Here is a 12,587-nt window from a genome sequence, read left to right as displayed (position 1 = left end):
CTGAATAGGCAGTCTGACAAGTGCTAATAACCCGTTTTTATTTCTTAAATTACCAGATAATTTTTCTGCGAATGTCTTTGTAACTGACAATGAACGAAACGTGCACATTGTGTTCCCAAGATGATTGATATGGGTATTAAACCTTTAATTAGAATAGAGTACAGAACAACGTTTCGACCTTCTTAGGTCATCTTCAGGTCGAAACGTTGTTCTCTACATCATTTTAATTAAAGTTTTAATACCCATATCAGCTGTATTGAAACTATATTTTTACTTCAAGTGGACTTCTCGTCATCACAAAATATGCACATTGTTTTTCACATTACATTCTTAATGTGTGTATGTGTGTTTTCCTTATAGCAAAGCTACGTCTGGTTATCTGCTGGCCCACCGAGGGGAATCAAACCCCTGATTTTTGCGTTGTAAATCCGTAGACTTACTGCTATACTAGCGGAGGTCATTAGTAGTGCATCTTATGGTTACATTGATTCGGCGACAGTGTCACATTTTTGCCCATGTGAAACAGGCAAGAGTAAAACTAATTATCGCTTGAGTATTGGGCGTATGACTTTGGATACTTGCATAACAAAGAAATACATACCTACACATGGTTTGGTTTTAATTTATTTAATTTTTAGTCATTCCGGTACAACTGATTCGTTAGTACTAACTTTTGAAACAAAAGCGTATTATTTGATACTTCTATAGTTTTTTATAAATTTTTATTGAATATTCAATATTACATTACAGAGTTTATATTTCCCTCTGTATTTTCAGTGTTGCTTTTTACAATTTATTTTCACCTTGAATATTCAATGTTACATTACAGAGTTTATATTTCCCTCTGTATTTTCAGTGTTGCTTTTTACAATTTATTTTCACCTTGAATATTCAACGTTACATTATGGAGTTTATATTTCCCTCTGTATTTTCAGTGTTGCTTTTTACAATTTATTTTCACCTTGAATATTCAATATTACATTACAGAGTTTATATTTCACTCTGTATTTTCAGTGTTGCTTTTTACAATTTATTTTCACCTTGAATATTCAATATTACATTACAGAGTTTATATTTCACTCTGTATTTTCAGTGTTGCTTTTTACAATTTATTTTCACCTTGAATATTCAATGTTACATTATGGAGTTTATATTTCCCTCTGTATTTTCAGTGTTGCTTTTTACAATTTATTTTCACCTTGAATATTAAACATTACATTATGGAGTTTATATTTCCCTCTGTATTTTCAGTGTTGCTTTTTACAATTTATTTTCACCTTGAATATTCAATGTTACATTATGGAGTTTATATTTCTCTCTGTATTTTCAGTGTTGCTTTTTACAATTTATTTTCACCTTGAATATTCAATGTTACATTATGGAGTTTATTTTCTTTCCATTTTAGATTTTCATTGTTGACTAATATGAGTTTGTTTCTCATCATTGATTTTCAGTGTTTTCTGACAATTTAATTTTCGCCCTGAATAAAACATTCTGATATAATTATATTACTCTAAGGAAATAAATTATTAGTTTGAGGAAACATTCTATTAGTTGCAGAAAAGCCTGATAACCTTCACGCGTGTTGTGGTACCAAATTATAAGAAAATAACAGTTTTGAAGATACAGTGTTCCCAGTTAGGAAACCTAACGTTAATAGAATGAAACAAAATGCCTTGTTATCTAATTGGCGATACTCATGTTTTTAGCTAAAACACAGCTAATGGAATAAGCTAGAACCTGACTAAACTGTAGCTATAAAGATAAGAGATAGAAAGGTTAAATCTGTCAGATTAAATACTCTTAACGCTTTTGGGTCTACCAATTAGAGAAACTATTATACATGAACAGAAATAACTAATTACTACAAATATGTTGAGCAGTAATAATCAATCTACAAAGGCATCGTTATAGGGCAAAATATAAGTAGTTATTTATACACCTATTTTTCTTTAATAACTGATTTTGCAAATAATTATTCGTTAGCAAAAAAATATATAAAGGTCAACGTGTAGAAATAAACTTTCTTGTAGCTAGACCACTCATTCTGAAGGTCGAGGATTCAAATCCCGCTTCTCAACATGTTCGCCGTTTCAGCTGTGGGGAGTGCTGTAATGTTACGGTCAATTCAACTAATAGTTGATAAAAGTAATGCAAGATTTGGTGGTTGATGATGTTGACTAACTGCTTTCCCTCTATTATTTCACTTCAAAATTAGGAACATCTAGACCTTGAGTAGCTTTATGCGAATGTAAATATATATATAGGCGATGTTACTGATAATTTACTGTATTCCCCTGTAACTCAGAAGTAAAATTCAGGATTATAAAACTAAAATTCAGTTTTATCCCTACTCTATGCCCAATGCAGATAGCCCATTGTCCAGTATAATAACCAAGTTTACTTTGATATAGAGGGCATTGGTTTATCTTCATATGTTTAATTGTTATTGTTTTGGACGTTGCACTAACAATTGTTATGCATTACGAAAGATAAGGGTTATGCAGTTTATGAAACGCATTGAGAAAAATTATGTATTTAACATCTCTAATTCTAGTTCGGTGAAAGAATCCCCCTCGTTTTATTTTTCAGTTTTTATGGGGAGGATCCAGGAAGTCCACAAATGCAAGACCTAAAAAGGTCCAAATCGTGAACTCAGCTGGTCGGAACAATGTAAACTGTAATGTTTGGTGAAAGGTGGGCGTGGCTATCTGAGCTGGCCGTCCCTAATTTAGTAGTGTAAGACTAGAGGGAAGGCAGCTAGTCATTACCACCCACCGCCAACTCTTGGACTACTCTTTTACTAGCGAATAGTGAGATTTACCGACACATTATAACGCCCCCACGGCTGAAAGGGTGAGTGTGAGAAAACTTAATAATACTTAATAGAAATTATGTCTGGATGACGTAGTCTTCACTGTTAAAAAGCTTAAAGTAGGCGCAAAACGTCTCATGAGCTTTTGAAAACAACCATCTTCAACCATACAACAGACTAGTTCGTTTTTTTAAATTTTGCGTAAAGCTACCCGTCGTAACTGATGGCCGAATATCTTTTATCTTGTGGAAAATATTGCTTCAGAAACTCAATAATAGCACAAAACCGTGTCTTCTAAACAGTTGTAATCGTTGTAATCAAAATTAATAAGTGAATCAAAGAGAACAGTTTTTCACTGAAGCACTATTTACTTGTTTATTTAGATTTCTTTTATAACATTCATTAATAATTTTACGCGCACACATACACACACACATGAATAGAGTTATACAATCACATCCACTACTATTTGTACAATGTCAAAATATTTAGTATTTACAGCTACTTAAAATCAAAATTGCACTTTACCACTGTACAGGATATACAAATCACTGTGATGCAGGGTAACTAAGCTGTGACATCTGGAGGGTAGAGTCGCAACTTTCGCCTAAACTCTCCACATCGATAACTGGATCGTGAGAAACCGCCTGTTCTACAGCTTGGGTTTTGCCGCGCTTGTTCTCGTGAGTCTTCACGTGCTTGCTCAGGTGATCTGACCTCATGAACCTTTTCCCGCACTCGGTGCACGAGAAACGTTTCTCGCCAGTATGGGTTCGGAGGTGTCGTTGCAATTCATCGGAGCGCGTGAACGTCTTCCTACAGAAGAGCCAGTTGCAGATGAACGGCCTCTCCCCTGTGTGCCAACGAAGGTGGGCTTTCAAGTGTGATGTTTTTCCATAGACTTTTCCACAACCTGGGATGTGGCAAATGTGTTGTTTGCGCTTGTTGGTTCCATTGATGCTTGATTCCTGACAGTTTGGACAACGACAGCGACGACATCGGCGCGTGGAGACCGTAGATGCGGGTCTGGACACAAATGACATAGCTTCTGATTTCATGATGGAGACTCCTGGGTGAACGGGAAGTCCACACGTGAACGTGGCGGGAAGCTGAGGTACTGCTGGCTGCATACTCCACCAACCTGCAGGGTCCATAGGCTGTGGAGCTGATACCACGTGATCTGAGGGTCCAGAATAGGAAACGGCACCTGTTGAAGAGCTGAGGACAGAGTATCCGAACATCATGGACTTACTGTCGGCCAGGACGTTATGAGAGTCACAAAATTCTGTCGGGACGTTTAGAGAAATCTCTCCCGGCATGAAAGAAGAAGACTGGCGGAGAGTTGATACAGCTGGAGCTGAGCTAGCTGTCACATAATCCATGAAACTGGATGTCCAAGGTAATGACGGTAACGTTGGGGAACACATGGATTTCAAATGATCCATTTCAGGAGAAGACGATCCACCGAAGCTAACAAACCCAGGGTTAAGCTGTGTTGACATAACCATTGTGGTCGTTTCCAAATTTTTCACCTAACAGCAAAACAAAACAAACAAACAGAAATTGAAATGACCCTGGGATAACAACAACAACCGAATCAAGTGTTGAATACAGCTATGCTTTTAAGGCCGTAAAGCATTACCCTTTATAAAACGAACGATCCACATAGATATTCTTAAGACTGCCAAACAAAAGTAACGAATTAGTTTCTAATCGGTTAACTAATACGTGTTTTTGTGCGATCTGTATGACCCCAGCCTGTTTTAAGTTGTTGATAGGCAATTTTCGTATTTCGTATTAACAGTTGTTTTAATGAAAGCTTTTAAATACAAAAATAAGCTCTGAAAAGTATTGTAGGTTTATTTTCAACAACTTTTTAAAGTTTTATGCGTCCTCTAAACTTTTGTAGTACAAATTGGAAGAATTTACACACTTTAGTTTGAAAGAAAAACACTTTAGGAATAAACTACCTTTACACTACAACTATATGTATATTAACCTCGAGGAAGCCGCAAAAGCAAAGAGTTGCTTTTTTCATTATATATATGCCGTTTTTTTTCTTAACATTTTTAACCAAAATTTGGCTGGTTGGTTAAAGTTTAATTTAAAATATCCTGAAACTGCGCTAGTTATTAGGCCTAGATAAGTGGGAGAAATAATATTTTAACTTTACAGATTTGTACCTAAATTTCAGAACTGTAGAAAAGTATATATGTTTAAGTACTTCAAATTGCTGTGTAAAAGTATATATGTTTAAGTACTTCAAATTGCTGTGTAAAAGTATATATGTTTAAGTACTTCAAATTGCTGTGTACAGTTTCGGTTTGTTTGTTTAAATGTTGCGTTTTTACATGTACTTAGAACACGGACAGGTTAACACGTAGAAGGACTAGTCGAGCTAACACTTACCTCTATATTGAGAAAGATGATTCTACGGACAAAACTGGTGCTATCAGTGCTGCCGGTTTATTTACTCGTCACAAACTTGATGTTGACTCTGTTCTCGAAAAAGGAGGGTCATCAACAAAAGATCTCCTCCCCCAAGTGCCTGCCTATTTCTACTTCATCAGAATAAAAGCCGTTTGCACCTTCTCGTTAAGTGTGAAGTTCGTAAGCCAATGTTGTAGCGTCACTGTATACTTTGAGGCTAGCCGCACCAATGACGCCCAAGTAGCCGGGAGCTGATAAGGTTTCCTCTCGTAGGCGATTGTTGACACTTATAATGGTGCGGATTATTCGAGGTTATTAGTAGGGCAGGTAGGGGAGGGAAAGTAATCATTACTTCTAGCATTAGCCACACAAATAATTGGATTCCGACCTTTGGGGGGTGCCAACCTCCCCCGGGGCGTTTTCTCGCTATGCATTTTCTGCATAAAGATTGGGCGTCCCCTGGTTTAGTGTAACGCGCCGCGCTCTTTGTCCAAACTTTTCTGTAACCCCCTTTCGTTGGGTAGTTAATTTTTGAATCTGATCTCTGGATGAACTTGAATGAACGCCGACACCATGGGACGTCCGCAGCTGAGAAATAACGAAATGCGCGTCTCTCCTTGCAGTGACGCCGTCCACTACAGAAGTGACAGAGAGGCCCGCGGCTACCACCGGTCAGAGGTAGTGGTCGCTGCATGAGGGCAGTGGATCCTCTTTAAGTCCTTGGCATGTAGAAACATGTGTTTCGTTTTAAGTGACATTCTGAATATTTTCGCAGAACCTTGCTCTTGTACAGATAACCTATTGTATAGTTAGCTTGAAGTTGTTAATTTTACGGTTTATTTTTAAAATATTCCTTTAACGTTAAGAACTTTATAATATGTACCTTATAATAAAATAATTTTACGTAATAAATGTGTGTTAAGTGCAATAATTATTAAATTAATTCTTTAAGCTTTATTTTTTTAGAATTAAAACGTAAAGAAAAATTAAAGTGATCTTAACCAACGAATAATGAAACATACCACTAAAAGAGTTTCTCTTTGTATCTTACATTGAAAATAAGTTAGTTTACTAAATATTTTGTTCAATTGTTTTCCTTTTAATGTGGCCGGCATGGTCAGGTGGTTAAGGTATTCGACTTGTAATCCGAGGGTTGCGGGTTCGAATCCCCGTCACACTAAACATGCTTGCCTTTCAGCCGTGGGGGCGTTATAATGTTACGTTCAATCCCACTATTCGTTGGTAAAAGAGTAGCTCAAAAGTCGGCGGTGGGTGGTGATGACTAGCTGCCTTCCATCTAGTCTTTGCTAAATTAGGAACGGCTAACACAGATAGACCTCACGTAGCTTTGCGCGAAATTCAAAACAAACTAAATTCCTTTTAATGTCGTTGTAACAAGCTCTCCCACTTGGTACATCAGCATGTTTACGGACTTACAACGCTAGAAATTGGGTTTCAATACTCGTGGTAGGCAGAGCACAGATAACTCATTATGTGGCTTTATGATTAATTATAAACTTTCTTTCTTCGTAACAGTTAAACACATAATATTATTCAATCTGATGCAGTATGTGGAGTCCACCGATTTAAGGGTTGAACTAATTTACAGGATCCTGCATGATCACAAATACCTAACTGAAGTGAATTATACTATCATAGGTTATTTCAAATTTTATTAATTGTCTAACAGTTATGTAGTTCATAAATATGGGGCTTTGAATTTCGTAGTCAAAATTTACAGCGGTATGTCTTCGGATTTACAACGCTAAAAGTAGGGGTTCGATTCCCCTCGGTGAGCTCAGCAGATAGCCATATGTGGCTTTGCTATAAGAAAACACACACAAAATTTTATTTTTCGTACCGAATTGGCCAACTTGTTTTCGAATATAATCAGTGTTTGCAAGCGAAAGACCTGAATATTTCGTTTAATTGGCTATTGTTTGTTGAACTCAATAGATTATCTGTGCTCTGTCTGCCACGGGTATCGAAATCAGATTTTAAACGTTAGAGTCCTGCTGCCTTACTACTGAGCCTCTGGAACAAAACGTACAGTACAGAGAAAGCTATGTAACATTATGAATTATTTTTGTTTTTCTGAACAAATATTCATAGCAACGCAGATACGTACAGCAAAAAAAAAAATATGTTAGTTTTTCATCACAGTTAATAATGTTAACTCTTCATTAGGGTTATCTGGATTTTGAGCTGTGAATGTTTATGTGTTTCTTTTTTCAATATAAAACCGAGCACGTAAACTAAAAAAAATAGTAAATGAGAATAATCATATCGACTCAAAATGCTAGCAGTTAGTTGCTTAAGAGAAAAGCAACATTAAGCTATTTGTTACGTCCACAGTAAAGAATTACAACACCAGAATTTAGCGTTGTAATTCTGTAAACTTACAACTATTCCACTGGGCGCAATACAAATATAACAGAAGATATTAATATAAAAACAAAATAATGGATGCCTAAAAAATTAAATAAAAAAACAAAAATATTAAGAAGGAGACAACCAAAACGTAAATCCAACAACACCGGTCCCGCCCCGTGAAATATCATTTCCTTCCCAGTCTAAATCAATACCCTCTATTAACCCTAATTTTATATTTATTTTAAAAATTAGCACCTATTATACGACCCCTTAAGAAAAGGTGAAGTCAGGACTAACATCAATAACATGAGAGAAAGAATTATCCCATGAAACAAAAGTAATAAGTGGGTGAAAATGGCGTTAACAAGATACTGTAAATAGATTAAGTAAAATGAATTTCAAAGCTCGCGAATAGTATAGTAATATAAGTGATAAATAATATATACATAATAAAAAGGGGTGGACTTTTTTTAATTGTTAGTTTAATAATAATAATAACTTGTTTGAGGGTCACAAGGAATTAAACATCATTGTCGGTTGTGCAGCGCAACTTCACACAATGGGCTATAGGCTTCATGCCCACTGCGAGGAACTGAGCTCCAGAATTTAGCATTATGAGCTTATCGGGGACCTACGAAGGCTTCTTCACGAATAGAAATTTAGATAATTAAATTGAAAACAATTGTGTAATTCCACCTTATTTGCCCCACAGAGTAAGTCTGAAGAATTGTAACCTCGGTTTCGATAACCGTGGTGAGAATAGCACAGACACCCTCTTATATAGGTTAAGTGTGAGGCTAGGGACATTGAAGCAGAGGTGAAGGTTACTTCTCAGTGTGAGTTCCTTTTGATGTTTTCCTTTGGCTGATGTAAGTGTTAATACAAAGTTAAAGCCAACGTGATTGGACAAGGTATCGCTTTTTATTATTTTTATTCAAGCAAGCTTCTAAACTAGCGTTTATCTTATTGCATGATGATTCATAATCCAAGATCACAATCCAAAATGAAAATTCCGTTTGTTAATGGTAAAAATGTTTTAATTAACAAATGCTTTACCTATCCCAGTAAAGTTATCTGAGTAATAAAGTAAAAAAGTGTATTGTTTGGATAAACTTTGATTTAACAAAAGGCCCAATGTGTTAAGATGTTCGACTCGTAATCCGAAGGTCGCGGGTTCGAATCCCGGTCGCACCAAACATGCTCTCCGTTTCAGTTGTGGGGGTTATAATGTTACGGTCAATCCCACTATTAGTTGGTAAAAGAGTAGCCCAAGAGTTGGCGGTGGGTGGTGATGACTAGCTGCCTTCCCTCTAGACTTACACTGCCAAATCAGAGACGGTAAGCGCAGATAGCCCTGGAGTAGCTTTGCGCGAAATTCAAAACAAACAAACAAACCTAACATATATATGAGTTACACATTTGAATATAGTACTATGTAGACTACATGGGTCATCATAACAAATTAAGTATTGTTCGTACTAGTAACAACATCCAAAACAAAAATGCCACATTGTTCCGTACTGTAGTGATAACTAAAAGTTATTACGATATTCTATCTGTATGACCCAACTACAAGTTTGTTTGTACGTTTTTGCGGGTGTTGATACTGAAGAACGAGTTATGAGCATTTTTGGAGCAAGAAGAGAACCCATTGTATCACCATCTGGATGAGAATGACTGGTATGCAAAACTGGTATATTTGGCCGATATATTTTCCTGGTTGAATGTGCTTAACGCCAGTATGCAAGGCTGTGATGACAATATCCTCATTACTACAAACAAACAAACTGCATTCAAAAGAAAAGCTTCAGCTCTTGCTCGGAAGAGCGATGCAACATAATGTTCCCACTGATAAAAAGTTTTAATACGAGCGATGAGTTGTACAGCCTCATACAGGAACATCTTGCAACACTGGTAGGAAAGATTAATCAGTACTTCCCATCGTTGTCTACAGAAAGATTCGACTGGGTTAGAAATCCCTTTGCGAATTCCAACTATTCAGATTCGACAGATGAGAAAGTGGAAACGGCATGCATTTCGAGTGATGCACCTTGAAAATGAAACACGGGAGTATGCAACTGGATTTTTATTGGATATGCAACTACAAACGATATCCACAAATCTCTTCAAGAGCATTATCAATTTTTTTACAGTTCTCCACGACATATTGTTGTGAACAGGGATTTTCAGCTCTGACAAATATCAAAGGCCGACAAAGATAAAGGCTTATTTGTGTTGATGAGAATTTGTTTGTCTCAACTTAATATAAATGAGATTACAGCATGAAAATAAGCTCACACTTCTCATTGCATTTGTATATTTTGTGGATGAATTATGCTTTTATGTAATTGTATTGTTTTATACTTTCTGGAAGTCTCATAATCATATTATATTGTAGTTGTGTTCTATGTTACAAGTGAAGCACTGCTCGGAGTTGATTTTTCGTTTTTTGATGGTAAGTTCGGTGTGGCGCGAGCAAATTTTCATTCCGAAAGTGCGGCCCAAAGAAATAACGTTTCGGAACCACTGGGTTAACACATCAAGATCGAAATAATTCTTGTAATACCTAGCGACAGAAATGGTATAAATACATTTATTCCAGGATTTTCAGAAGAGCAGTGAATAGGAGACTAACTAAACGAGATTGTTTAGGAAGAAGGGATATCTACAAATCGATATTAACCATAATTCACCACCGTCACCATGTTACTTGGACAAGAGAGCATGTCAACTTAAAGTTAGGACATTGGCGACATCTCAGCTTTTCAGATGAGTTCTGTTTTCGACTTGTTAAAACTGATGGTAGGAGTTGTGTTCATCATTTGCCTGGATAACAGATAAGGGAATACTTTATTTTCCAAAGGAACACAAAAAAGATGGTACAGTACATGTTTGGACAGCTACTCATCATTGGGGAAAAACTGCTTCTCATGTCTTCCAGAGTAGCTCAATGGCGCCTCTCACAGGCAGACGATATTTCTACAATACGCTAGGGAAACCTTTGGCAATAGCTCTGTGTTCCAGAATGACAATGCCACTGCCTACAGTGCGCCTATTGTACAGGATTATCTCGACCAGAAGGACCTTACAAGATGGCCAGTAAAGTCTCCAGATTGTAATCCATTGAGAACACTTGGGAAGAACTGAGCCAGAAAACTACTAACCACGACACTAAACCAGCTACTGTGGCTGAGTTGCAGCGCCTTCATGTGACAAACTGGAATGAAATTACGATTGGTTACATCAATAACCTCATCGACAGCATGCCACGTCACCTTGCTGAGGTTAATAGAGTATAAGGAGAACCAACCAAGTACTGAATATTTAATATGAACTGAAACAAGGTTCAAGACGCTATTTATAATAATTTTGTGTTATATTTTGCCATTATACATATTTTGGTAAGTTTTTGCTTTTTTGTAATAGATGAAATGTTGAATTTCATATATTTCTACAGGTGTCTGATAAAATTGTTTACTGCTCAAATAACAATTGATTGAATAAAACTATTAGGTCTTCTCATCACGCCATAACATTTGCATTAATAAATTGTAACCTTCTAGCTCTTACATCCGGAATATTTCAACAAACAGTTTTAAATATGACGAGATATCTGAATAATATATCAGCTACCAGCTACAATTATTCTCTATTAATTAAATCATAATGACTGAAGTCAAACTATAGATAATGGGTTCTAGCTGCGAAGCTTTTCAGTGGTTTTAAGTAACATTTTTTGCGAAAGTGTAGAAAATATCTGATTTAAGCTGACTATTTTTATAAATATATTTAAAATTTTGGCCTGAAAAACGAATATTTAACCAAGCTTCTGGTATATGTTATTTAGGTCAAAATCTCATCGTACAGGTATAAAAATAGTAAATAATGTGACCGTTCAAATGCTACACAGTGAAATTATAGAACGTCATAAATAAAATAAAATTGTTAGACGAATTATTAGACTCTCTATTTAAGTACTATCATAATTTGTAGCGAAAACAATGAACAAATACATGAACAACGATAAAGATATATGAGCTTCAATTTTCCCTCTTCTCCCTTAACATGTTAATATTTATCTAAAATAAATAAGATGTATATATTGCTTATTTTTATACCGGAAATCTTCAGTAATCCTAAGAACTGAGTTTGATTTTACACAAGGCCCCGGCATGGCCAGGTGGTTAAGGCGCTCGACTCGTAATTTGAGGGTCGCGGGTTCGAATCCCTGTCACACCAAACATGCTCTCCGTTTCAGCTGTGGGGGGTTATAATGTGACGATCAATCCTGCCATTCGTTGGTAAAAGAGCAACCCAGGAGTTGGCGGTAGGGCGGTGATGACGAGCTGCCTTCCCTCTAGTCTTACACTGCTAAATTAGGGACGGCTAGCACAGATAACCCTCGTATACCTTTGCGCGAAATTTCAAAAACAAACAAATCAAACAATTTTACACATAATCCAGTTTTTGGTGAGAAGGAACTTCAGTCAATGACACCGAGCTTGAGTTTTTAATGTTATGAACACACTCCGAAAGTGAATCCAGTTTGTAATGAGAAAGAACCTTGTCCTCTGTTTACTGTAGTGCATGATTCAATTAGTAACATTGAACTTTAGTTGTTAACATTGTGAAACATTCCGAAAGCAAATCAGTTTATGATGAGAAGAAACTTTGTTCTCTGTTGCATGGCTCCGTCAGTGACATTGAACTTAAGTTTTTGACTTTACGAAATATTCTTACAGTGAATCCAATTTGTGATGGAAAGGAACCTCGTCCTGTGTTGACTCTGTTACGCATTACAATTTCAGAAAGGCCAAAACTAAGTTGCACGATAATTTAGGAAGTTTAATTAATTTTGATATGTATCCAATTTATTATATTTACCAAGACGATTGATACACGCAGTTTCTTTTTAATATAAATATATTTTAGTATGAAAACAATAATACAAATTACAATAACAGTTATT

General features: G+C 36.1%; 1 protein-coding gene across 1 annotated transcript; it reads right to left on the bottom strand.

The window, feature by feature from the left end:
- Positions 1 to 3,181: 3,181 nt before the first annotated feature.
- Positions 3,182 to 5,425, bottom strand: LOC143226348 (uncharacterized). Its single transcript, XM_076457198.1, has 2 exons — positions 5,225 to 5,425; positions 3,182 to 4,347 (listed from the first exon to the last, which is right to left on the bottom strand). Exon 2 carries the CDS (start codon positions 4,321 to 4,323, stop codon positions 3,364 to 3,366), a length of 960 nt encoding a protein of 319 aa, XP_076313313.1. The 5' UTR covers positions 4,324 to 4,347; positions 5,225 to 5,425; the 3' UTR covers positions 3,182 to 3,363.
- Positions 5,426 to 12,587: the final 7,162 nt, after the last annotated feature.

This window comes from Tachypleus tridentatus, chromosome 9 (assembly GCF_004210375.1).
Source record: "Tachypleus tridentatus isolate NWPU-2018 chromosome 9, ASM421037v1, whole genome shotgun sequence".
NCBI classification, from domain to species: Eukaryota; Metazoa; Arthropoda; class Merostomata; order Xiphosura; family Limulidae; genus Tachypleus; species Tachypleus tridentatus.
Note: the sequence above shows the minus strand (reverse complement) of the source record. Positions and strands in the feature narration are given on the sequence as shown.

What these genes read in the sequence shown, in the direction of transcription:
- LOC143226348 (XM_076457198.1), bottom strand. Translation starts at nt 4,323, where the DNA reads ATGGTTATGTCAACACAGCTTAACCCTGGGTTTGTTAGCTTCGGTGGA.